Raw genomic sequence first — 27,226 nt, 5'->3', positions numbered from 1 at the left:
AATCAAGATTTTGATAATTAACATAACTAAGCAAAATGATTGATTTATTTGTAGAATGTTTATGATAAATTAAATGTATGACATCATGTCACGTATATATTGTTTGATATTCGACGGAATTTATATTATATAAGATGTGTTGTTGTTTTTATTTAATATATTTATTAAAGTTGTTTATTTTGATTTCAGCTGGAGAACGTCCAGATGCTGGATAAATACAATCTTAGGAATCCATCAAAAGGCACGCTGTACTTTGCAACAACTCACCTCATATTCGTTGATCATGAAATGAGAAAGGAAACTTGGGTATGACGATATTATAGATAGTTAATATATAATGTTTTAGAACACAAGAACTTTACATTTACTGAAAGAGACGATTCAGATATTTTAATTATAAGAGATTTTTTCTCGTTTGAAATTTAGTACTGTCTTGTAAAATGAATTATGTGTTTTCGTCTGTATACATTGGTGATTAGATTTCATTAATAGCAGACCAGGTTGTTAATTAAAAGACAAGATAACATTTGGTGAAATTTTCAAAAAAAAAAAATATTTGTCAACAAACGAAAAAAAATGCTATGTATACTTTTGATCGATATATAAAATTGTTAAGAATAACAAATGATAAGAACAAAAAATACAAATTTAAAACTGATAGTGCTATATATGTGAATAATAACATTCTTTATAGATACTTCTAATGCACATATCAACAGTGGAACGTTTGCCGATCACAACGACGGGCTCGCCTCTGTTAGTTCGCACTAAGACCTTCCAATCTGTGTTCTTTGTTATACCGAGAGAACGGGACTGTCACGAGATGCACCAGACCCTGCTGAGGTTAAGTCAACCGGGTAAGCCTTCGTCCAAGAATGAGGTCCTAAGCTATAAGGAAAAAATGACAAACGGTTTAACGGTAATAGATAAGCTAATAAGCTATACGAGAAATAATTATTCGTAAAGCCCTTATATTTGTATACAAATTTATATATTTCTCATTAGATAATAATAATTTTATTAAATCCATTAAAAACGCGAATAAATCATAATAACAAAAACTGAATGTTACAATTTATAAAAATATACATCCTAGCACATACTAAATATATTATATTATAGTTAACCTGGAAGAGCTATACTGCTTCCATTACAAGTCTACTCCGGACGACCTTCCCAAGTCAGCTGGTTGGAATTTCTTCGACATACAGACAGAGTTCCAGAGAATGAATGTCCCCAATGAACAGTGGACCCTCTGTAACGCTAACAGAGATTATGAGGTACGTACGCAGATGGCTGTTAAAAGACTTATTTTAAATATTACCTAGTCGTACATATTTTGAATAACACTGTATTTTTGTTATTTGATTTGCATAATTTTTTTTTCTTACTCTCTCAGAACTCTACCAAACCTAAGCAAATGATAAAAATTGTATCCACATGGCTATAGAACCATATGGTTCTCACTATTTCTAGTGAATTAAAAATAAACAGTCTTCGTAACTGACCCCTTTGTAACGGGCCAGTCTCAGCACCCGCCCACTCTCCCGGTGATGCTGTAAAAGCCGCAGGGATAACAGCAATACACATTACAAAAAAGAAACTTTATTACATGTAAGAAGTCTCAAAAAGTAATACATTTTACAGCTTTGTGACACTTACCCAAGCGAGATTTACGTACCGGCTCGAGCCTCCAGTGCGGTGTTACTGGGCAGCGCCAGCTTCCGGTCCCGCGGGAGGTTGCCGGTGTTGGCTTACTTGCACCATAACAAAGCGGCCATCGCCAGATGCAGTCAGCCATTAAGCGGATTTTCTGCCAGGTCAGAAAAAATGCTCCAAGGACCATATGATGTAATGTTTATTTGTTTTGCAATAGTATTTTAAGATAATATTTCTTGTACATTTAAGATGCATGGAAGACGAACAAATGTTGGATCTCATCCGTCGCGCAAACCCCAACTGCGGGTACATGTATGTCGTGGACACACGACCGAGGGTAGGTTACATAGGAGCAGTAATAACTTAGATAACCAAAAACCAGACGCTATTTCCTATATATTTTTATCAGATTAATGCGATGGTGAATCGTGCCGCTGGCAAGGGCTATGAGAACGAAGCCTTCTACGAGAACATCAAGTTTCAGTTCATGGGCATCGGTAACATACACGTGATGAGGAAGAGTCTTCAGAAACTGGTTGAAAGTTAGTATTCAGACATTTGACGTTAGGAGCAACATCTTACAACACAGTGATTTTTCTTCGTGGCCGAAGTACGTACTACAGCCAAACTATATAAGTGTGTGGCCTAAGAAAAGGACCGCATCTCGCAGCCCGGCACGCGCGGCTAGGACTCGATTACATTATTTTGCGAAAATTCAATATAAGTGTTTTTTAAGTTTCTGAATCTAGATAAATTGATACTTTATAGACATCCATTAATTCGTGCGATTTTTGAGCATTGAATGTTTTTGCTTATATGGTCCTAACTATAGTCATTGTTTCTGATGATAATTTCAGCGTGTGAACAAAACTCTCCCACAATGTCGTCCTTCTTGAATGGCTTGGAGTCATCAGGTTGGCTGAAACATATCAAGTGAGTTTTACAATGAACTCCCGCGATTAAAAATACTTTTCCAGAGCTCTCATAAGACATGTAAACTCATACTTTTAGTTTAATCGTTCAAAGGCGTTTTTTCTTGTTAATCTAATATTCCGAAATTCAGTCTTTCATAGATCGAAACTAATAGCATTTTTCCTTTCTAGTCTTGGGTCTGTTTGTAATTTTTTAGACCCTTAAATGTTTTTGATAATAATGTGTTCGAAACAGATCTATCCTGGACACGTCCTGGTGGATAGCCAGCGCTATATCCGGAGGAGTGAGCGTCTGTGTTCACTGCAGCGACGGCTGGGACAGAACCGCTCAGGTGTGCTCGCTGGCCGCCCTGTGTATAGAACCTCACTACAGGACTATCAATGGCTACCAGGTAACAAATACCAACCGCTATTTTCTATTTTTATTTCCATATAAACATACCCTTATGTATTATTGAGTTCAATAATAAATGTTGGTGATCAAAAATATAACTTTTTGTGATGATAATTGCACTATGCTATATTTAAGTAGTTTTTGCCCGCGACTCCATCCGCGTGAACATCAGAAGTGCGCACATAGAGATATGTATGAAGTGTGTTGAAACAATACTTATAGTCACCTACGCTGCAGCCTTTGTAAGAACCTAAATACCATAAAACTGCAGCAACATCTGCCGGATGATTTGTGTATCTTAACCATCTGGGACGCCACCCAAATACATACAAAAAAAAAATCGTTAAAATCGGTCTAGCCGTTTACGAAGAGTTAACATACTCACGTACAGTAGAATTATATACATGGTACCTATACGTCATGTATTATTTCTCAGGCGTTGATCGAAAAGGACTGGCTGTCATTTGGCCACAAGTTCACGGCTCGTTGTGGTCACGTGGCGTGTGACTCACGAGAACGATCGCCCGTCTTCACACAGCTGCTGGACTGCACCTGGCAGCTGCTGCGGCAGGCCCCAGAGGTAAAACACACACACACACACCAAACAAATAGTAGTGTGTTTTCACAACATCGCTAACATATAACACGTAGCTATGTCTCTGTGTTATCATTTCCATGTCGTTAATATTTAATATTACAAAAATGTTCCTTACGTCAGGCCTTCCAGTTCAACGAGAGGTTCCTACTAACATTACACGACCACGCCCACGCCTGCCAGTACGGGACATTCATTGGTAACTGCCAGAAGGATAGGCGAGATCTCAGGTAGATGTGTTGATAAAATATATATCTATAATAAGGGAAACTTGTGGTAGTTACACTATTTATAACTCAAGAACGGCTGGACAGATATAGTTGAAAATTGGTGGGGAGATAGATGGGAACCAGAAGACGGACATAGGAAATTTAATTGTGTTCGATCAAAAATAAAAAAAATACTTAATTAATTCCAATATCTGGTTATTTACTGCCTCTGGGGCGGAATAGAGTTCGCCCGGTCAGCTATTCATATATTACCAATGCCGAAACTAACGCGGACGAAGCCGCGGGAAAAAACTAGTTGTTTATACATTTAAATCTATATTCGTAATTATTATAAAAGTTTCTGCTGAAACTAGTTTGTTCATCTCGTTAGACTGTGTTAATCGAAAGTTCGTCCTACCTTCATTAAAATGGTTCAATTCGTAATACATTATAATCATTTATTCAAAGTATTTATCAAATTAAACTATATTTTTTTTATCTCAAAGAATAAAAATCTTTTGTTATAAAACAAAGTTCCGACATTCATTAATGTAACTATAATTATAAATAATTCAAACTTCCATACTGAATATATGTATGCTTAGTACGAGTTTGTATCCTCACTACATACGAAGCGTATCCCGTTTCTCATTCATTCAGTACTCGGAACACTCTGTATATAGTATAGCGATACAGACTTGAGGTAATATAATAAATTAAATATTATTATTATAGATTGTCGGAGCGAACGTTCTCACTATGGGGCTATATGGCGAGTCACCTCAATGAGTACAAGAATCCACTGTACAATCCCAAAGCCTACCCCGACATATTGAAACCCGACTTGAGCGCTCAGAGTATCAGGCGAGTTATGTTATATATATATATATATATACTTTCTGTTATAAAATAGAAGTTACTACGGGAACCGAATAAGCATACCTTAATTATGTTATATAGTCAGTTTTTGAACATTATATTAACTAATTAGTAATATCCAATGAAGACCGAAGCCTGACATACTGATGATATAACATTTACTAATTTAATATTATCATTACTTTCTAATGTATTAAAAATGTTTAACTACCCTCAAAAAATTTATAAGGAAATTCAAACAAATTTAATGTATAACATATAAATTGTTTCTCTCAGGTTCTGGCGCGGTATGTATTGTCGCCATGAGAGCGGTGTCCATCCTCGGGAGTCTCTGGCAGACCTGCTGCCGGCCGCCGTACACCACGCCACCGCCCTGACTCATCACATAGATTACCTGGCTAAGGTCACTACACCGATACATGCTACTGAGAATTATGGTTATAGAGTAATTCCCTCACATGCATACATATGTATGAATAATGATCATATATATGTTACTGAGAAATCTCTTCCCATACGAACATACACAACCGTGAAAGAGAACTCAATAGCAACACATTTTGTAGGGATTAGTAATTAAACACGTGTTATAAAACATTTATATGTGTTATCTGTACTTCCATTATAACAATACATTATAATAATTTCCAGAGGATATCGACGTTCAAAAACCTTTTGTCCGGACGGAAGAGAGAAAAGATGACACCGTCGTGAACTATCAGAACGGATCCTCGGACACCGTGGACATTGAGACCAAGATGGAGGCTGCGGAGATTGATAATAAGTATGGAGCGCTATTGAGTCTGTCAAAGAGTAAATATGTACAATAGTGAATATTACAGTAAAGTCGTTATAGGGATTAACTAAAAGGATATAAAAAAATCACCCTGCATATAAGATATTTTATGTGAACTATTTTAGTCTATCAACAAAATCCAATTATAATAGGCATGATGACAGTAACTAAAAATCACTCAAATACTATATTTACTGAATTAAACTTGAAGCTTGGAATATAAAAGGCGGATTTTTTCTTTATTAAGAGTGCCATTAATATTTATTTAAAAAAATAAAACTAAATAATAAGGCAATCCGCCATGATGTCTTGTACACCAATCAGAGCGCATGACGTCACTTCTAAGTCGAAGCATAGACAACACGCACGAACGTCACTCACAACGACTCTGAGTTTTTATTACATATCATTTGGTAACTAAAATTTGAATAAAATACGTAATATAATAGGAATGATAAATCAAACCTTACCTCATTTTTACATTCAGACCTCGTACAAAATATGATTACCAAATACGAGTGTTGTATACTAGACTAGAAACTAGAAAACAATGTAAACACTTACATCAAAGTAATCTTCACGAAAAGAAAGCTGAGTAACATTGTTCAATATTGTTGTTGAATCTCGCCTTGCAAATTGAAGTCACTTGTTTCGTATTGTTTTATTGTGAGGAACGTACACAAATAACTTATAAGAAGTTTTTAAAAATGTATTCTCACACTGGGGGACCCCACACTACTTATACACTATCGAATTCATAGTTAATATCACAAAATAACTTAATTAGTTCATGAGCGCAGCGTACTGACGTCTTGTTTATATAGACGTGACGTCAGAAACGACGCCATGACACTAATAAGCGTTTTCGAGCCGGATTCTAATCGGACAGAAAAAAAATGCAATTATTTGATAAAAAAATTTATATATCATTATAATTTTTCGCATAAAATAGACGTATAGCTACATCATACAAAGAATTTTCAAAATTTATCATCATGCCTATTTCAGACTTCACTACGAGTCCGGCGGCAACCTATCAGAGCTGGAGTGCGCTAACCACGACCACCCACTGAAGGAAGGAGCTCCCAAAATAATACCGCTCATAACAGAGGTCTGGCTTAGACGTTGTTTACATACATAAGATTCGTTAATCATATAAGTGTGTTTTAATTAAAATTTTATAACGATTATACATAGAATTGAAATATTTAGTACCAGGAATCGAACCTGCAACCTCCGTAATAGTATTCCAGTTGCACTAACACTATTCAATATTGTATAGCGAATATTGTAGAATGTTCTCGACATTGAGCGCAAGCGCCATCTCGTGTCGAGCGGGCGAACTATATTCCTAAACAAACCCTAGCTCGTAACAATATTTACAGTGATGATGTTTCATGTTAAACTCTAGAACGCTTTGTTTATAGAAGGCAGACGCCATGATACCCGCGACCCTGAGCCTGCTAGAGGCTGAGATCAGCACAGTGGCACTCGACTGGAAGACTATCAAGAACGTCACCGAGTGTGGCTGCTCTACACCCTTGGATCACTTCAGCAGGAAGGTATGGACTAGCTTTTGACCACTACTTTGTCTAATTTGTTCTTGATAATGTGTTCTTAATTTAAAATATCCTAATCTATAGTCAGCGACATCTACTATGTCAATTTGACATATTACACGGTGTTTAGCGATATACCATATTATGTCACTCAGATTTTTGAGCTATATTTTAGAATGTTTCATCAAAATCTGCTCAGTCTACTTTATTTGTAAAAGAACATCCATAATTACTAAAAAACTATCGCAAATATAACATTAGTTGTATGTGTGTTGTTACAGAGTCATAATCAAATTTTCACTAAGATTCCACTGTACTAAGAAAAGTATTTAATTTCTGTGCTTTCCACTGCAGCATCACTGCTGGGGTTGCGGCCGTGTGGTTTGCACGCGGTGTGTGGCCGCTCGGGCAGCCCTGCCAGCCCTGCACGCCGCTAGAGCGGCACCACTGTGTGCAGCTTGCGCACCCTCCACACCCTCCACCCCTGTCACTCCACCTGGTGAGTGTAACTTCACTGCACCCTCCACTTCTGATAGACTACAAAGTTCCTCTTTTAATTGATTATGAACGGCTATTTCAAAAGATATTAATAAAACAATGATTCTTTTCAGATTTGTTGACGTCCGCAACCTAATTAGAGTACTATAGTATTATGTTTAAATGGAAAAAGGAAATAAAAATATAAGTTTTGCATTTTGTTATATAGGCTGTATTAGATCATTTAGTCGGATACTCTTAAGATATTTGTATATTTGAAAAGATTTATTTTAAAAAAACAATAATATTTGATAAGTTATGTAACCTTATTCTAAGATGCATGTTTTTTTTTTGTAAAAGTAATCATGACAATTAAAATTATGTTATGTAATTGTTATATGTATTAACCATAAGTAAAGTTGTCTTCACTTAAATAGTTACCGGACTTATTCCTAATAAACAAATTATGTAAATAATTCCGCACAATTAATTACATATATATATAATGTTTTATGTACATAACAGTAAAAGCTGTCCTCTCGAACTTTGTCATATACCAATAAATGTAATAAACCTTTTTTTTTGTTTTTTATTTGTTAAATTTTTCAATAATTTTGGTAATTTTTATTAATATTTATTACTCGTACTTCAATTAAAAACATATTTTAGCATCTCGGATTCAATCGTAACGATTTAGGCTTACAGCATAAAAAATAATCTAGAAAATACAAATACACTTGAATGTCCAGGTTTGACTTTCACGTATTTGTAATGAAAATTTTTGCTAAGCAAAAAAAAGGCGAGGCATATAGCGCTCTGAAAAAATCTAAAATAAGTAAAAAAAAAAAAATCGAAGTAAATTATCGGGTGAAAAATACCGAATGCTATGCTAGGCAATAAATTTTTTTAGAACCAATTAAGAATTAAAGTAAAACAAATTGGTCCATAAAATCACTCGATTTGCAATCGAGACTTCGGCTAGTATTGTAACTGAAATAGGATTTAAAAAAAAATGTTTCTTCGCTTCCTGTTTCCGCTCATGTTTTTCGTCTATGTTGAAACTGATCAGGCCGTTGAAAATAACCGCATGGTGGGAGTTGATACCGTTCACGATATTAAAATCGATAAAGATACAATTATAACCAGAAACATGAATTTGAAGAAGAAAAATGAAAAATCTTGTAAGTAGATATTTATTATCACTTCTAATACTTAAAATTTCTTTACACATATATGTGTGACTTGAATCGATAATTTTATTGAATAAAAAACAGATTACCTCTCTTAAAAATCTTTTCATTTTATATTGATAATGGAAATTTAAAAAACGAACACTTACAGAAAGATCTATGAACTAAGATAGCACTCGTTAAGTTTTATTTATTTAGTGCGCTTGTTTACATCGTCACACTACTAGCCGAGTGTTGCCAATTTTAAATTTATAGATAGTCGCACATTAAAGTATTAATTCCAATTATGGAATGAGAAAAAGGCAACTCTTCATTTGTACTGTGACCGTACAAACTCATGGTAAGCACGCTAAACAAGGCTGTATAAAAGGAAACATCTATAATAAAGTATTTATATTTAGCAGAAGCACAAATCGAGCAAAAAAATGTCAGTCCCGACTGGTCGTACAGCTCTTTCCCGGAAGATGTTAAAAAACATGTAGATCAATTCAAACGTAACATGTCAGAATGTCTGAAAGAAGTTCATGCTAGTGATAAGAGACCCGTAAAAAGACTTTCTCCCAAGAAGGAGTCACCTGTTCATGGAGATTGCTTGATCGCCTGCGTTCTTAAACGCAACAGCGTCATAGAAAACGGAAAGATTCACAAAGGTATTTCAAATTTATCAGTTTTTATCCATTTGCAAATCACCTAAAGTAAAAAAAAAACCGTACTCATTTCACACATTCAATTTTAACAATTATACCGGCAAACGGTCTAGATGCATTTTATATAATATTTCAGAAAACCTTATAGCACTGGTGAAGAAATTTTATGAAAAAGATGAAAAGTTGATGAAGAAACTGGAAAGAAATCTTGACCGATGTATTGAGACGAGTGCTCGCGACAAAGACGACTGCGCCATAGCAGCGCGTCTGAACGAGTGTACTAATGATATAATGACAAGTAATAAACACAAAATTGTTGTTAATTATTAAATAAAAATTTCGTCCTAATATGGCTGTATTATTTTATTTAAAGTTTTGCTTTTTGGATTATTGTTTTTTCGGAAACTTGCCCGAGTACACTCACTCAAACAGTATTCTGGCGGAAACGGCGTAAGGCATTCGTGTAAAGACCAACAGTGAAACGTAGAGTATTAAACAATAGGCAGCTCGAAAACCCGCCAAAATGTAACTCATACCTCAGCTCCGGAGTGGGCTAGTGTGCCACTGCATTCATCAGGATGCCATCTACTCCGTGGGGTTGGTAACCGAAAGCATCACACAGCCAAGCACGCCCCAATACCACTTTCAGAGTTGATATCACAATAGACACAACACAGCCTTTAGTTGACCAATGGAGAATAAGATTGTCTAAGAAGCTATCATAGCACGTAGGCAAACCTGCGGGGAATCAAGGTTCGACACATGTCCCTCGATTTCAACATGTGAAAGGCCTACGAAATATCACTAAAAACTCAAACACCGAACAAGGTTTTTTTCTAATGAACCCGACAAAATGAAATTTAATTTAAAGAACATATCAAATGAATCCTGAATTGAACGACGCGTAAAAAGCTGGTTAACATGTTTTTTTTTTATTATTAAGAGTTATTCATTGCATATAGTTTATGGATCCGGCATTTTAGGAAGGGTTTTTGCGACTATTATAATATTTCACGGAGAAAACTATTTTAGGAATTAAGGAGTCCATCTGCAATACAAAAATCATGCATAATCCTTAATTTCGAGTGTTATTCATAGTTACGTTTAATTGTTAATACATTTCAAGAAAATACTCAATAAAATATTTCTTTATTAATTGTAAAAAGATAATATTTAAAATGTTAACATAAACAATATACATTATATTACTAACATTACATTTACAATTATTACATTTACACTAATAATAAATAATTTAAAATTTATTTAGTGTGTTCATGTATACGTTTTTAAGATTATCTATTTAATATTTATACACATATAAATACATGCTTTATCAATTAAAAATTTTTGTTTTTAAAAATTACATGCTCCCTATTATTGCCACATAGTGGTTATTTACTTTTATAATTTATTTTTGGTGAGAAATAGGTGATACTTGAAGGTTTTTGTTTCAAAAGAAAATTTTAAATCACTAAACAATAAACACTGTTGCTATTGAAAACTAGCTTCACGGCGGTTTCGTTGAAACTTAAAACTTTTCTGGCAGCACTTCTAAGAAGAAAACATTGTAAAGGCTCAAAAGGACTCGTATCCTAAGCCGTAAAACCATTTACAAAAAAAAAAGTTATAATTTGTAAATGTCACTTTCCAAAGTAACTGTCACTTATTACTTTTAGGATATTAAGCTGTACGGGAAAAAGCATTGTTATTATTGTTATGTTTCTGTATATGTAGGTTTTTAAAGTTTAAAATGGTTTAAGTGTGTCTGTATATCGAAAAATAAAATAAGACAAGCATATTGCATACTATGTCTTCTCAATTGACAGACGATATTAATGACATAGCTATGACAGGCTCAGAAGCTGATTCGTCTCAAGCTCACGGAAACGAAGGTAAATAAACAAATACTTATTTTTTTAGTTTTTTTAAATTAAGATCCAATTGTAATGTTGGAATAGTAGTTTTATATTTTTGTGGTACTTTCTCATAATCATGCATTTTGCTTTAATATAATAACGGTTTTAGAGTATGCAATAAATAAAGTTTACGACCATAAAACTTATTAATTTTTTTTATGAACACTTAAAACAACAAAAATTGTAGCTACATCAAGTGTGACTGCTGATGATGCATCATCAACTGCAACTACACCCAATGAGAGTCAAGCCTCCAGACAATCCAACTTGCAGCGCATCCAGCAAAGGAAGCAGCAGGTTTACAATTGGTCGCACAACAAGAAGCTTTTAAAACTGGCCATATATTCAGCCTGTCAGGTATGTGATATGATTCAAACTCGATCATGTTATACTTAATGTTAAGATTTTCTTTCCACATTAAGCACTAATTTAAAAAAAATAGAAGTGATTTTTTATGAGTGATATGGTAATCTTGAACCAATTTTAAATTGAATAGCATAGCTGAAGGTAGGAAATAGGTAAAAGATGTGTTATTCTTTAAGCCTAAAAATAGACATCCTGTCTAGAGCAGTCACAGACAATTGTTACTGAAGGTTTATACTAAACACTAATGTAGGTGGAAGAGCCAAGTTATTACACCTCGAATATGGGCTGGCCCAACCGGGGCAGTACCACCCTCTCAGAGAAGATTGGTGTAAAGTAGCCTTTAATGGCTACATTTCGTCCGTTGAGTGAGAGAGCCTGTTGCTCTTTCCCTTTTCTCATACTTTTCTCTCCCTTTTCCACAATCAAGGTCGGCAATGCATCCACAACATTCCTGTTATCCATTGGGGATGGCGTCTACCTTCCGTTACATAGGCTGTCTACTTGTTCGCCACCTTTGACATAATAAAATAATGATTGTTTAAGTAGATTTGTGTAAATGTTTTATACTTTAACACAGAATATTTCTACAAGGATAGACAACATCCCTCAAACATAGTAAAGTACATATGTTGTTATTATACTGCCAACATTCTACAAAAAAGTTTAAATTCAAATAATGCAACAATTGTAATGTATAATTCCAGGAACAAGACTGTAATTGCAACGGTTGGAAGACACCAGTGCAACAGGCGGCAAAAACAAATGCTAGGGCGAGTGATCAGCCACCAGCAAACTTTACTGATCCATGCCGGAACTGCAATCATATTTTAGGTATAGTATGATTTTATATCATATCTATCATTTGATGAGGTTTCCATATTATTAGTTTTTTTTTTCAAAGTTTCCTATATCTTAGGTAATATAAGTTCAATGATTTTTTTTAAACAAATAACTACAAATGAGATCCTTTCATACAAATTGTTACTTATAAATCCTTTTCTGTGTTGGGAATTGTAACTATTTTGAATAGTCAGTGGTTATTTCAATTGACACACCATATAAACATATATAATAATGTATTATATTAATATTTAACAACCATATATGTTAAGAACTTAGTAATTGTGTTTGCAGAGTCTCATATAACACAGCTCAAAGGTGTTTCTGTGACTGAAGTCAATAGATTGTTGGGGGCCGTTGTTGATGTCGAGAATATCTTCATGTCAATGCACAGAGAGGACGATCATGATACCAAACGTGTTTATTACTATCTATTTAAGGTACATGGATATTATTAAATATTATATATAATTTCCAGGGCAACACAAGTTGTATGAACAAAATTAGTTTAGTTTTGTTTCACTCTCTGCCTATTATAGACCATCTCACTTTACTACTTAAAAAAAAAATATATATATATATATTAATACCGAAATATTTTAAAATTTCTCTCAACCATACACAATATCATATTAGTATATATTTATAAGACTGATATCTATGTTGATGACGCAGATATAATGTAAGTTCGTCTTGTCGTTTTCAGCTTCTCAGGAACTGTATACTAACCCGGTCCCAGCCTCGCATCGAAGGCCCTTTAGGGCAGCCTCCCTTTGAGAGGCCGTCCATAGCGAAAGCCATAACAAATTTTGTGTTATACAAGTTCAACACACTACCACAGAGGGAATGGCAGACAATGTATGATCTAGCGAAAATGTTCCTACACTGCTTCAACCACTGGAACTTTGAAACGCCTAGTGTCAGGAAAATGGTGAGTTATTTTGTGCATATATAGCCTTCAGATGTTGCTTGAGACTATATTTTCTAAGTATATTTTGGGAATCTTGTAACTCATCTATTACAATTGCATTTATACAAATTTCTTTTATAGCTTTTGACAAATTCTTTGAAACACAGACTTTGAATGTTATATTATAATGAAAATTTTATAAATACTAAATGTTTGCTTGCAGCAAGTTTCAAATCCAGACGACATATCAGCCTATCAAATCAATTACACCAGGTGAGACAGTCCAGATGTGATATAAAAAATGTATAGTTGCTTTGTCACATACTGTGCTTTATATCAAATCTCTTAAAACATCTTTTTGAATAAATGTTCTCAATTTCCTTATAATTTTAATTATATCACAACGACGTAATGTTAAGAACATACTCATACAGCTCTAACAGGGCTAATATGCAAATTATATATGTACATAGTGATTCTTATATTTCAACTATATATAACTACACATGTATGTTACATCTAAAACATAATTCTATTTCTTCTTCTTCTTAATCATAATATAAAGCTAATGATTCTTCTCGATAATCTTCTGGATGTGTTGTATGTCTCCAGGTGGTGGTGTTCTGTCATGTGCCAGCGTTCTGTGATTCCCTCCTCACTACGAGACATCCGTTGTGTTTGGTCGGACACTACTACGTGCTGTTTTCAAATCAGTTTGCAAACAACTCATGGATAAATGTCATTTGGAAAGAGATAGAATGCCCCCGGAGAAAAGAGTGAGTTACATTAGTTAGTATACACTTATGTCCTTTGATGAAGTTAAATTCAAGTAGGAATGTTTAACGTAAAAATGATCTGGAGTTATGTATTCCAGAAGTTGCAGGTCCAGGTGGAGCTCGTGTATATGAATTATAAAACATATTATTGGCTGCACCTTGTTTTAATGTTAAAAAATATAAATATATACCTTATTATAATATATGTTTCAGGTGCTGGTCCTGAACCACTTTCCAAGATTTTTGGGTCTGTTGGAGGAAGAGATCTTCAGTGTGAACTCGCCTATATGGGACCCCGACTATAAACAAATGCCGCCTAACCACTTGCAGGCTATATTAGATAATAAAACTCGTAAGTTCAGCTAATATATGGGAATATATTTAATACCTTTATTTTTTATTTGGACTGTTAATGAAGATACGATATACTCAAGGTCAAGACTTTCAATGTGAAGCAACGAACAAACTGCCATAGATTTATTTATGTATAAAGGAAACTTGTGGTAGTTACACTATTTATAGCTCAAGAACGGCTGGACGGGTATAGTTGGAAATTGGTGGGGAGGTAGATGAGAACCAGGAGACGGACATAGGAAATTTAATTCTGTTCGATCAAAAAGAAAAAAATACTTAATTCCAATATCTGGTTATTTACTGCCTCTGGGGCGGAATAGAGTTCGCCCGGTCAGCTATTCATATACTACCAATGCCGAAAATAACGCGGACGAAGTCGCGGGAAAAATCTAGTTGTTTATATATTAATAAATGTGTCTATGTGTATTTCATGACAGCCGGAAAACGCGGCGAGTTCGAACGCGTCACAGCCTCCGGCGAGAGCAAAGACGGGTTCACAACGGTGACGCTCTCATCTGGTGAGTATTATATAGCAGCACTAAGGAATCAGACGACAAAATTGACACTGAAAAAAATAATAAAAAATAGATTTTATAATCACAAAATTTAATTTAAAATATCAATTTTCATTAAAAATAACATAAAAACAAAGATTACGAAATTAATCTGTAACGGTGATGTGATACATGTATTATTATTGGTATTATAAATTGAAAAATATTTATAAAATTGTACTCCAGTTATTTTTTTTCTTTCCTTGATTTAGGTTTTTATTATTATTATTTTTTTCATATGGCTTACATGATGTAACTATTCACTGGAATATACACACTAAACTAGTCGGGTAACTGTATCAACACAGAACTTTGAATGTATTGTACACCTTAAACTATCTTTATATTTGTACACAACGTCGGATCATACTGAAGTCCACGCGTCTGTACATACAATAGGTCGACGTTTGATAAAATTTTCAATAATATATTTTTTTACATTAAATCTACATCGAGATAATTGGAACTAAAATTAAAATTGAGTATAGAAGGAAAATTCATAGACATCAGTCGGTTTTGAAACTACAACATTGAATGAATCGAATGGAAGACATTATTCCTATGTAAATTTTGTAGTCAGCTGTAACCTGAATGATAAAAATGTATATTTCAGGTTCAATAAAGCAGGAGGCTGTTAAGAGGTCTGAGGGTCGAGCGTCTAGCGAGGTGGCTGCCAAGCGGAAGCGGCTCGACGATGACGTCAGCGAACGGACTGTAGCGGAAATAGTGGCCACTATCACAGACCCCAACTACATGTGTGGACCGGATGTATGATACATGAAATAACTCTATATATGACCAGCTCGGAACTGCTTATTATTATATTTTATTATTTATATCAATATATATAATTTATAAAATTAAAGTAGCCTCGACATCTATCTATGTGCTTGCGAAAGTTTCGTCAAAATCGGTCCAGTCGTTTCAATAAGTAAAGTGCGTGTATTACGTACCGTGTATATATATGGAGGGGCATTAATATATATATTTTTTAATATAAAAAACATACACTCAAATTATGTTTTTTGTGATTGTTTGTCTGTCGGTTAATAGTATTCAGAAATTTAATTTAGAATAAACAGACAAAATTCTTTATTGATTTGATTTTTTATGTGTGTGTTGCTTTAATAGCAACATTAATGTCCAAAGATATAATAAGAAAATAATCATCATAGTTGACATCACACATAATAGATGGCGCTTCCAATAATAAAAAATAAGAAGTAAACATTCTAGATTCAGATATATATTACTTTTAAATGAAAAGTCTATTGATGATTTTATTTTATGTATATAAATTAAAATATTATGATCAAGATAGGAGTCTAACGAGCAGTAGGGGATGATGAATAAAACTAAGCTATGTATGACTCCAGGCTCTGTTCCAAATGCAAGCTCCGCGAGACGAAGCCGCCAAGCTGGAGGAGCAGCGGAAGCTGATAGAGTTCCACGTCATAGGAAACTCGCTGACCGGACCCGTGAACAAACAGACAATGCTGTGGCTCATCGGTAATGAGGAGGCTTAGTACGAGTATTCACCTAAACACTGGCAGTATCCACGTTTTCCAATAATATTTTCGAATGAAACGCTTCAACTGCCTGTTTAAAGTGAAAGCTTGTACTGGGAACTATCATATAGTTAGGAGCAACTTAATCTTTTTACCCATAAATATATTCTATGCACTTGCTGTACATTCTAAAGACAGGTGACTTAGAATGCTTGCCACTACGCCTTTTTTTTATCTTTAAAGATAATTTTAAGAAGACTCAACCTTCCGTATCCGTGATAGGAACCTGGCTCGATGAGTTTTAGAGCGTGAGGGAAAATTAAAATAGTCTACAAAAATGTCAACAAAGCGTAACTTGTAACATATAAATAATGTAATATATATATTTGTAGTAATTGTTTGCGCGTCTCAATAATACGGGTTTGAATAAAATTTCCTTCCGCTGTACATGGAACGCTGAGTTCCGTTAATCCAGGCCGAGCCCTGCGCTGTAAATAGTTATTTTTTAATAATGCAATAATAATGGGTCACGCACAGAGGAATAAGGTAGGGAGGGTAGGCAGAATGTATGGTGCTAAATTTATTAAAAAACACACACCACCAGCACAGACTTATAATTTTTCATATTTATGTAATAAAATTAGTAATTACATGATTAAAATTTAATCATTTGCGCTCAGAAAAGTAATCAAACAAAATACCGCAAAAAAATGTTCTAATAGTGATTTAAACGAAAAGATAATTTCAAGAAACCTCTTTACACTTTTTTGAATTGGCTGCTCAAAATAGTAGTCATAAAATATGTATATAAATTTTGAATATGGAACTAACTTCTACATCTGTGTGCCCTTCCAGGTCTGCACAACGTGTTTTCTCACCAGCTGCCTGAAATGACCAAAGAGTACATATCACAGCTCGTCTTTGATCCGTGAGTTTATATTTTAAATACATCAAATTAATTCTAATCATATAATGTCTTGTATGAAGAAAAAAAAATATCCTTGTAACGATAATATTTAAATTACAGGAAACACAAAACACTGGCGCTGATCAAAGAAGGTCGACCGATCGGCGGCATCTGCTTCAGAACATTCCACTCCCAGGTACATAGACAGTTCCATGAATTAGATATGGCGTCAAAAGTACGCAGGTTTTTCAATTAATTTTATTTGAGATATGCCATTATTGTATAGAGAATTATATGTATTACGGACTCGCAAAGGAACGAGTACTCCGCGTGAGGGACGTGAACGTGAGCTGATGTGTTGCAACATAAAAATAAGTGTTTAAATGACTTACGATATATAAAAAAAAATACATTATATGTATGTGATAGTTGTGTTAGAATAAACAAAAAAAATAATCAAAATTATTATATTCATTGAGAACTATTGTTATTATTTTTTATTTTTAATGTAAGATTCCAACAGACTCCATCAAAGCATTCTGTTGTACTGACTATGTCAGTTGTATCAATGTAAGTCAACTTTATGTTTGTTCCAGGGCTTCAGTGAGATAGTTTTCTGTGCTGTGACCTCGAACGAGCAAGTCAAAGGTTACGGGACACATCTCATGAACCACTTGAAGGACTACCACATCAGGAACAACATATTACATTTTCTGACATTCGCTGATGAATTTGCCATTGGCGAGTATTCGTTAATGGTTTTCTTAAATATTTACTTCATAATTATTCTTTAACAGACAGTTAAATAGAATTATCACGTAAAAGTAGACATTTTAAATATATATAACATGTTATCTAATTTAAACCTTCCTTTCTACGTGATAAGGTTCGGATTCCGTCAACTAATTTTACTGTTCAACTCCAGGTTATTTCAAGAAGCAGGGTTTCAGTAAAGATATCAAGCTCCCCAGAGCGATGTACTCCGGCTACATAAAGGACTATGAGGGAGCTACGCTGATGCACTGTGAACTGAACCCTCGCATCGTGTACACAAAGTTCACTTCTGTTATTCGGACGCAGAAAGAGGTATTGGAACATTAATATTTAATAAAATTAATTAATTCAAAAACGCTTTCATCATCACCGTCGCAAGAGTCTTCGCAGACTAGTCGTGGTCATCACGTAACCGTGATCCGTATACATGATGACTTTCTTGGGAAGACATTTGCAGTGGTTTCCCCTGGGCTTCTGCACCAGCACTTTTTGGGGCTATTTAGACCCCAAGGCTTGCTGTAGCCTGTTCCAGTCAGTGGTGTCTAAATACTCTTAGAAAGTACATATGACTCAGAAAAGATCACATTGGCACTTTCCAATTTTCGAACCCGCAGACCATCACGACTTTCGCTAAAAACCACTAAAAACGCTTTATTTGGATGTAAATATATTATTCTAATTATATTTCAAATAAAGTTACTTATATTTTTTTAAAAGTATATAAACTTCTGTTTTTCTAATACTAAACTCGATCAGCCGTATCAAATATGGAATCTAGTTTTGTTAGTACAGACTACGCTGCTATAACTTAGTGGAGTAGATTGGATGTGTTCTTACACGAATCACACCTGAATAAGATAAGACTTTAATATATTTACCAAAACACGAATCAAACCCACTCTAACCATCATAAAATAAAATTTTCAATAACTAACTTAGAATCGTCAATTGTAGATCGTCAAGAAATTAATAGACATGCGTCAGAAGGAAGTGCGGAAGGTAAATCCTGGCTTGACGTGCTTCAAAGAAGGCGTAAGTGTTGTTATAATATACTTTACTGACATATAAGTTGATATCATATATATCAATAGAAGTATCATCTAAAGATTCAAAGAAAATCAACTTATTTAGTTAATAACCCAATCCCCCCCACATCACCCCTCTCTCTCTCTCTCTACTTCTATCTCGCTCCCACGAAATAAATATTATTCTTTCTAACCCCCACCCCACCGTTCTGTTTTCCAGGTCCGCAGTATCCCGGTGGAGTGCGTCCCGGGCGCGCGTGAGGCGGGCTGGCGGGAGGTGAGGACCCGCCCGCCGGTGGACGGTGACGATAACCACGCAGCGCTGAGATCAGTGCTCACAGCGGTCGATAGATAATTATGTTATAGTATATTATATAGTAATAACGAGGTCTTTTTAATATATGGAGTACTTTTGGTGGCTCTGAAAACTTTGACAAATTAAAGTTGTACTATTATAGAAAACTCAAAAATAATTTAAGTCCGGATTATATGCAGATACAAACACATTACGTTGTTATTTTAATACAATATATAATAATAGTTTAAAACTATATAAAACTTTCGTGTAGTGTATACTAGATATTGTATTTTGTCACAGGTCAAGAATCACGCCTCAGCCTGGCCGTTCTTGAAGCCGGTCGATAAGACAGAAGTGCCAGACTACTACGACCACATTAAATATCCGATGGGTAAATATGTCCCATCATTACTCGGCATTTATCTTAATGAATATTAATGTCATATATTTATATACATAACTATTATAAACGTTCAGATCTCCGTACGATGGGCGAGCGACTCAAATCCCGTTATTATTCATCTCGTCGCCTCTTCGTCGCAGACATGGCGCGGATCTTCTCTAACTGCAGACTCTACAACTCACCCGACACCGACTACTATAGGTATACATATGAATAACAAAAATATCCTACAGATATATATATATATATATCTTGCATTCATATCATTTATATTTTATTATTACAGATGTGCGAACACTCTCGAAAAATATTTCCAGGCCAAGATGAAGGAGGCTGGACTGTGGGATAAATGAAATTAAAAAAAACTAAAACATTTCATACATTAAAGAAAACATTAATATTCACTACACGCGAGTTAATTCCAATGTGTTATTAGATAGTAAGCAACAGTTAAATTAATTTTATTAGAAAAATGTCGACATCTCACCTGTGTACTAGTAGAAGCTTATTCGCTTATTTTTTTTTTTTTTGTTTAAGACAAAGTACTTCAATTGTCATTGTAGTACCCTAGTAGGTACTTTTTCCTATTGTAACTTAACAATGGGAACGTTATATCAAATACAGATTAAGGGAAAGGAATTGTGATTGTTAAATTAGTTCAGGTTTGTAAATAGGTTTTTAGAATCATTAAAATAAAAGTCTGATATAAATACTGTATTGGTTTTTAATTCAACACAAGATGTAGGGCGTGCACAGGTCTGGGGTCACACACGAAATGTATGGCTGCATTCAATTTAGACACGTCACCAGCACAGAGTAAAAATTAATACAATATGGTCGCTGACACAATTTTTCAGAATTCTTTAATAATATCACTAATTATAAATTAACAATTTATTTACTAGCGCTTAGAAAAATGATCACGACATACTAGCGGAACAAAAAACTTTAAAAGGTAAACCGACCGAAATAAAAAGTCCCCTTACACAACAGTACAGTAGCAGTTTAGATGACTTCTTAAATGAATCGGGTATAGAAATACTGAGTTACAAACTCAACACGTCTAGGGTTTCACACATACAAATATGTTTTTGAATACGCCATGAGGTTTTACGTAAATTGATGTGATTAGAATTTTAACAAACTATTTTCAGTTACTATTTTCACGGTCGTTGTGCACGCCACCGACAAGATGTACACTCTCGGGTACTGTTAAGAACATTTTCATGAAGGGAATGTAAATATATTTTTAAACGATATCTGAATATAAAGTACATACCAGTCTCCTTGTTAATATATATAATAAGTACCTTAAATGGTATCGTAAGTAATAACTTAAATGCTCACTTATAAAACTTATCTCTATAAAAATAATTATAACGAATAACATCGCTTCATTGTGAACTTTGGTCAAAAGTGTAAATAGAACCAAAAATTTAGGCACATTTAGGTACATAGGTCTCAAAGCGATATAATTCGTAGTTGAATTCAGACTAGATTTTATTAACTACCATTTAGAGCCACGAATTAAATTACAGTCTACCGCTGTTCCTAGCAACCGAATAACAGGTTGTTTGAAGGTCGCTCCACAGGCGGGTGGGTCACGATCTCTCACAATGCTATATAAGGAAATCATTGCAGAAACGAGCGGCTTCTGTTAGCCCAGTGTTCGTGTTATCGCGAAAAATGAACTTACAAAGCACATTACTCGTCCGACAACACAAACACGACACACCCGTCCATCTAGCAGACCACTAAGCCCTAGCCTAGACACGCAAAAAACAGTTAAATATATTTTAAAAGTTAAATGTAAGCATGCTCGGAAAACATATTGAATAGTATGGGCTACTATATGAAGAACAATTAACAATGGACGGACGGTCAACGCTATTAAGTAAAGGGCCACCACAACCATAGTATCGAACACACGTGAATTTAAATGAAGCGTCAAGGATACGGTCATGAGATCAACCAAACGAAAGCAGAATTTTGGCTCGATATGACACGAACAGAAACTGCACAAAAAGATCTAAAAATATTAAGACTATTATGGCATATTTAATTCCGTCTTCAAGTGCAGTCGTACGATGACGTCATCGCCGCCATTTCCCCGTTCTCTGACAGCGATGGATGACATACAGTTTCGTACAATGTGTTCCATTTTTAAAATCCCACCGTCCGAACCGAGGCTCACTGTATGTTGAACGAGCGAATTCCATTTTCAATTTTTTTTTTATATATTTTTTTTTAATTCTCGGAAGGAGGTTGACTAGGCGGAGTCGCGGCGTTCTAAACTAGTTACTAGTAAAGAGTCACTATAATAAAAATATCACTTGATATCCATCACGCATCACTGGAAGTCATCTCGTGTGAGTATTGAATGTATGAACACATGATTAGTCGCAGCGCTCAACGGGCGAGCGGTCGCCGTGAGACGGAGACGACACGCACGACCTGAAATACATACATTCATATATGAGGCGGGTTTAAAGAACGAGATTTTCGCCTTGTCTTTGTATTATACAACCAGTGAAAATATTGAAGATCCCAATTTGGCAAACCGGGTGTGTATTAAGATTAACAAACAATACCTTCATATATTTAAATTAAAGCCTTTGTTAACTGATTCTTCCGTATCATTTTTCACATCGAATTCAGAGAAACAAAAAAAAAATGTATTATTATCAATAAAGCTATCAACCGTCAGCGCCATCTACCGGCTGTGGTCCGCGACTTCATATATAAGATAAAAAGATTTAATTTACTTAATTACTGTAACGCCAAGAGAAATCATTCGATAGTTTTCAAGTAAAAATGTAACGAACACCAGCCAATGTGTACAAAGTTTATAGTGTATATAATGTTTGTGAGACTAGCGGGAACGGATTTTGATGAAATTTCCAGGAACATGTTAATAACATCAGAATGACATACAGGCTGTAATTTATTCCGTGACATGTATTGCATATATAAAGTCGCGTGATGACTTATTAGCATATTCATTTGTTTAGCTCTCATTTTGAATATCTCTAAAGCCAATTCCTCAGTGAAGGCGTGTGAGGTCGCGGGTAGGGTTTAGTATTCTTTACATATAATATAACCTGTCTTCATTCAGCTCGTTCCTGACGAGCCTGTCGGGGGACGCCGCCCGGCTACTGCGCTCGCTGCCCGCCTCCTCGTACGACGACTCGTTCTGTAACTAACGAGCGTACATGTGTAGAGTATACATCATATATGCATTAAGTAGAGCATATTACATGCAAGGAGTCCTGTTAGAAAAGTTTTATGTAAATAGATTATCTTTTGTTCGACCTCTTAATTGTATTTTTGTGAAATATTTTGTAAAATTACTATACGGATAGGTAAATGAGTTCAGAGGTTATTGATGGGAGGGTGACAAACGAACATACAATAGTGTGATATATACTGACAAGTGTGAGCGGGTGTCTGTTGGTGGCGGGACTGAGCGTGGAGCGAGCGTCCTCCGCCTCCAGCTGGAGGATACTCTCCTGACTTCCGGTGAACTACGTGACAAAAAAAAACACGCATTAGATACACGTTCAGAAATGATTAAAATCTCCATAATATGATAGAAATATTTGAAAAAGATGAGGTGATGTTTAATAAATAAAAAATAATATTTTATATTTGAAAAAATTCAAATCACAAATATATCAAACATATGAAAGTATCGGTAGACATTCGTTATTTTTTATGCTATTGCTATATAATAACAAAGAAAAACGATTCAGCCATAGTCTGATAAACGGTCACACTATACACTAGTCTTATAACTGGTAAGTCAGAAAAATATACTGATATTTTTTTAAGCTGTGCTCATAAAACTATTATATCTTAACTATGTTCATTAATGTTATATTATATTATACATATAACTGACCACAAATCCGTAATATTTTAGTATATCCATCTTGCACATGGGACAGGTGCGGTGTTCCAGCAGCCAGGGGTCGATACAGCTTTTGTGGAAGTCATGTCTGCGGATAAAGTTATAAGGGAATTAGCATTTATTATATTCAGAAATGTTACTGTGATAGAAGAATTTATTTACATATTTAAGATATAAGTTGAAAAATTATAGATCATTTATATAATTATTTTTAACTGTAACTCAACAAGTCTAGTCTAGTCTAGTCTAGTCTAGTCTAGTCTAGTCTAGTCTAGACTAGTCTGTTCAAGTATATAAATAAATAATAACTTATAAGAATATATTCTAGATTGATCTATTGAATTATTTAATGGTCTTAATATAAGTGATATAAAATTGTTCATAATCCTATATACAGGGTGGTCTAGGTTAGTTCTGTCAAATAAGAAATAAGTCTGTCAGTCTAGTATGAGCGGGTATTTAAGTCTGGTTTAGTTCGTAGTGTATATGACAATAGTTACCAACCTGCATGGTAACGATCTTAATGTCTCCGATACTTTGTAAGGTTCGATGCAGATCGCGCAGCATTCACCGTCACCTTGAACCTCCTGTATATAAAACAATATATATTACATTATATATTCATATGAAAAACTTTAATATTTAGAACTTTAAATAGATATTTTATTTTATTTTATTTTTATATAATCAAAGAAAAAATATATATTTTTAAATTATGTAAATGGCTAGACTAATCTTATCAATTGATAGTGTTTGAATGATGAACTGCATACTATCTGTGTTTAGTTTATATGAACTTATAGTAAGGATGTTGCATAATATTTTATACAGTATATTATTGTAGTACTCACCCTATCGTCGACCTTAAGATTTCTAACGGGTATTTTGGAGAGAGCTTTCTTAGCAGCACAACAGAGCCGCTTCTGTAATATACGTGTTTTGTCCAATTTTTATATATTTTATACAACATTTTGGAACAAACTCTCCAATTCAGACGGTTAATTCTACATAACACCATACAAAACAATGATTTCAACCGTTATAATGTGGCTTATTGAATTAATATCGATAAATAATGCGCAGAAACAATATGTTATCGATAAAATTTTATCTTAACTAGCGTTAACGTCCTTTTCTATTGTTTGAACGTTCTGAACACGGACCCGTGACATCAAACAATGAACGAAATATGTACCGGGTAATAAAATGATAGAAAATAAAATGATATAAAACGATTTCTCAAGAAAATATATTATCAGTTATAAGTTCATAAATAACTTGGGAAATAAATAAAATAAAACGAAAAAATTAAATTGAACGCATTTATATGTGTAATGAAATCTAAGGAAATACCTAAAACTATATATATATATATATATAAAGACTCGTTTAATTCAAATTATTATATCATCACGTGCTTGATGTGCCCGCTACATCGTTTGTGCTTGTTCATTAAAAACATATATTATTTCTTATTATGTCACCTATCATCCTGTGAAACTCGCGTCTAAATCGGTGCAGCCGTTTGAGAGATCGGAAGGAACAAACAGACAAACAAATTGTAAAGTTATTAAGTAAATGGCTGTTATTTTAATGTTTTAAACGACACATTGGAATTATATGCTATGTACACATTATTATATATAGGTATACTAACCGACAGTCTATCCTTGGCGTGTATGTATCTGAAGCGCTGTATGTAGTAGAAGACGAGCCAAGCGAAAGATATAACCATCAGCACTATGAAGGATATCGACACGAATAGGACTGATGTCCTGCAAGTATTGGAAACACATTACAGGTGTGTGTGCTCCAGAACACGCACACATACAAACACACGCACACTAACACACTGTCGTGTTGAAAATACATATATGTCATCTGTTGGCTGTGAATATCTGGCGTATTTAATATTGTGTGATAAATATTAAATTAATTATCATTGTAACTACTAAAATGAATATAATATACAATAAAATAATGATATAATTTATATGTCTAGCTTTTACTCGAAACTTATGACAGTTACTCCATTTTTTTTTTAATATCTTCTACATATAAACAATGCTATGGTTTGATTTTTTCAGCCTGGCGTTTATATTATATTTGTTTACGTACGAGGATATAGTACTCGTCTCGCTCACGCTGAATCGGTGAGATGCAAATTAAAATAACAAATAAATGTATCAGGAAATGAATATAATAATAATTAGGTATACTATTGTTATTTAGGAAGTACAAAGTTCAACACGGACTGTAGGATTATTTGTTCTTTTATTAAATTTATAATAATTTACGGTCTTTACGTTGTAATGTACATAAAACAGAAATATTTATAATATTAATAAAATATAAATTATATAAAACGAGTAAAGAAGAGCATATTTTAAATGATAATAAAAATATTACATATAAATAGAATAAATAAATATATATAAAACACGCTAAATTCAGGAATCGACTTAGCTAGACACGATATCTCATTCGCACAAGAGGCGCCAACTCATTACACCTTGAGTCGCAGGTTCTAAGTCATCAAATGTTTTCGTTAATACGTACTTGTTGATGTTACTGTTGATGTGGGTTAGGGTCCGTCCCTTGATGATAGCTATCACGACGCGTGTTCCGTTATCCACCAGGCGGGTTATCTCCTCGCCTTTCCATTTGTATGTGAAAACCGCACTAATGTTGCCTGGAATATGGAATGTAAATACCAAATATATTAGAATGGAATGGAATTGGAATCTAATTTTACATTTGATTCAAGGTACATACTTCGCTTGGAGAAAAAATCGTATAAAATTCCGTGAGTATTTTTTTTATAATCAGTTTGTAAATAATATCAATATTTGTTATATTTAGACTATGCATATGTATTCTTGATAGATGGGTGGGTGATTTTTTGGATGGATAATAACAGCCTATTTGATCGGTGGGTATCTATGGATAAATCACTAAACTCTTGAAAACTTTCGCCTTCGTAATAATAAGAGAAGAATGACGTAATCCTTTTTATCGTTAAACAAAAAGCAACTGCTATCTGTAACACATGTCGCCACAGAGACTTGTCGCTTTGTCGCTGCATAACATACGTGAGATATTATAATGAATTATAAATATAATTATGAAACAATTACAAAAACAACAAATTATAATCTGTGGCGTTATCAGCGGTTATCATTAGCGATAACGATTGATGACGAAAGGTGATTCTGTTGAGAGAACGTGATACGGTGTGTGTGTGGTAATTGTTATATATTAAAATGTGTTTTTATCTGTAATGTTTCGCGACGGGGTCATTTTTTTTACTTTGAACATAATGAAGATGATAATCATACACACTTG

General features: G+C 34.2%; 4 protein-coding genes and 1 long non-coding RNA gene across 9 annotated transcripts in view; 3 read left to right on the top strand and 2 right to left on the bottom strand.

Annotated features, from left to right (window-relative positions):
- The window catches only part of LOC116774291 (myotubularin-related protein 6), a 41,060-nt gene extending 32,982 nt beyond the window's left edge, over positions 1–8,078 (top strand). Inside the window, 18 exon segments of the mRNA XM_032666978.2 lie at positions 190–306; positions 695–857; positions 1,123–1,280; positions 1,648–1,820; positions 1,909–1,996; positions 2,069–2,201; positions 2,517–2,592; positions 2,827–2,983; positions 3,422–3,565; positions 3,704–3,810; positions 4,525–4,653; positions 4,945–5,071; positions 5,320–5,356; positions 5,359–5,452; positions 6,473–6,575; positions 6,892–7,026; positions 7,378–7,522; positions 7,635–8,078. Coding sequence (XP_032522869.2) covers positions 190–306; positions 695–857; positions 1,123–1,280; positions 1,648–1,820; positions 1,909–1,996; positions 2,069–2,201; positions 2,517–2,592; positions 2,827–2,983; positions 3,422–3,565; positions 3,704–3,810; positions 4,525–4,653; positions 4,945–5,071; positions 5,320–5,356; positions 5,359–5,452; positions 6,473–6,575; positions 6,892–7,026; positions 7,378–7,522; positions 7,635–7,657 — 2,109 coding nt within the window. The 3' untranslated portion in view covers positions 7,658–8,078.
- LOC133319692 (uncharacterized) lies at positions 587–10,337 on the bottom strand. Of its 3 annotated transcripts, XR_009753234.1 has the most exons (5): positions 9,874–10,337; positions 3,699–3,835; positions 1,682–3,544; positions 1,128–1,556; positions 587–888 (listed from the first exon to the last, which is right to left on the bottom strand). It is a non-coding gene; the product is annotated as an uncharacterized LOC133319692 (long non-coding RNA). The 3 variants fall into 3 exon arrangements; XR_009753233.1 differs by having other exon boundaries at positions 1,128–3,547; XR_009753232.1 differs by having other exon boundaries at positions 1,128–3,544.
- Positions 8,447–9,685, top strand: LOC116774293 (uncharacterized). Its single transcript, XM_032666979.2, has 3 exons — positions 8,447–8,681; positions 9,092–9,340; positions 9,474–9,685. The coding sequence occupies exons 1-3, from the start codon at positions 8,513–8,515 to the stop codon at positions 9,665–9,667; spliced, it is 612 nt and encodes a 203-aa protein (XP_032522870.2). The 5' UTR covers positions 8,447–8,512; the 3' UTR covers positions 9,668–9,685.
- Positions 10,338–10,991: 654 nt separating the features above from the next.
- On the top strand, positions 10,992–20,688 carry LOC116774254 (histone acetyltransferase KAT2A-like). The gene is given in 21 exon segments (XM_061524930.1): positions 10,992–11,232; positions 11,444–11,613; positions 12,327–12,453; positions 12,757–12,902; positions 13,169–13,393; positions 13,596–13,648; positions 13,987–14,021; positions 14,024–14,148; positions 14,362–14,500; positions 14,940–15,020; positions 15,670–15,824; positions 16,433–16,565; positions 17,420–17,492; positions 17,592–17,667; positions 18,068–18,212; positions 18,397–18,557; positions 19,200–19,277; positions 19,491–19,613; positions 19,869–19,959; positions 20,046–20,172; positions 20,258–20,688. Coding segments are annotated over 21 exon segments (2,415 nt in total). The 5' UTR covers positions 10,992–11,147; the 3' UTR covers positions 20,325–20,688.
- LOC116774253 (E3 ubiquitin-protein ligase goliath) overlaps positions 20,678–27,226 on the bottom strand; it is a 43,357-nt gene continuing 36,808 nt past the window's right edge. The window contains exons 5-13 of one of the 3 annotated variants that reach the window (XM_032666909.2): positions 26,441–26,573; positions 26,000–26,026; positions 25,539–25,656; positions 24,733–24,804; positions 24,386–24,468; positions 23,873–23,969; positions 23,403–23,495; positions 23,073–23,170; positions 20,678–22,425 (exon numbers count right to left, since the gene is read on the bottom strand). In XM_032666909.2, the coding sequence (XP_032522800.2) occupies positions 22,368–22,425; positions 23,073–23,170; positions 23,403–23,495; positions 23,873–23,969; positions 24,386–24,468; positions 24,733–24,804; positions 25,539–25,656; positions 26,000–26,026; positions 26,441–26,573 (779 nt within the window). In that variant the 3' untranslated portion in view covers positions 20,678–22,367. The remainder of the gene's footprint in view (positions 22,426–23,072; positions 23,171–23,402; positions 23,496–23,872; positions 23,970–24,385; positions 24,469–24,732; positions 24,805–25,538; positions 25,657–25,999; positions 26,027–26,440; positions 26,574–27,226) is intronic. The other 2 variants (XM_032666910.2, XM_032666911.2) reach the window with 2 other exon arrangements.

Source organism: Danaus plexippus, chromosome 26, assembly GCF_018135715.1.
Source record: "Danaus plexippus chromosome 26, MEX_DaPlex, whole genome shotgun sequence".
Taxonomy (NCBI): Eukaryota; Metazoa; Arthropoda; class Insecta; order Lepidoptera; family Nymphalidae; genus Danaus; species Danaus plexippus.
This window is presented reverse-complemented; position numbering and strand designations above follow the sequence as displayed.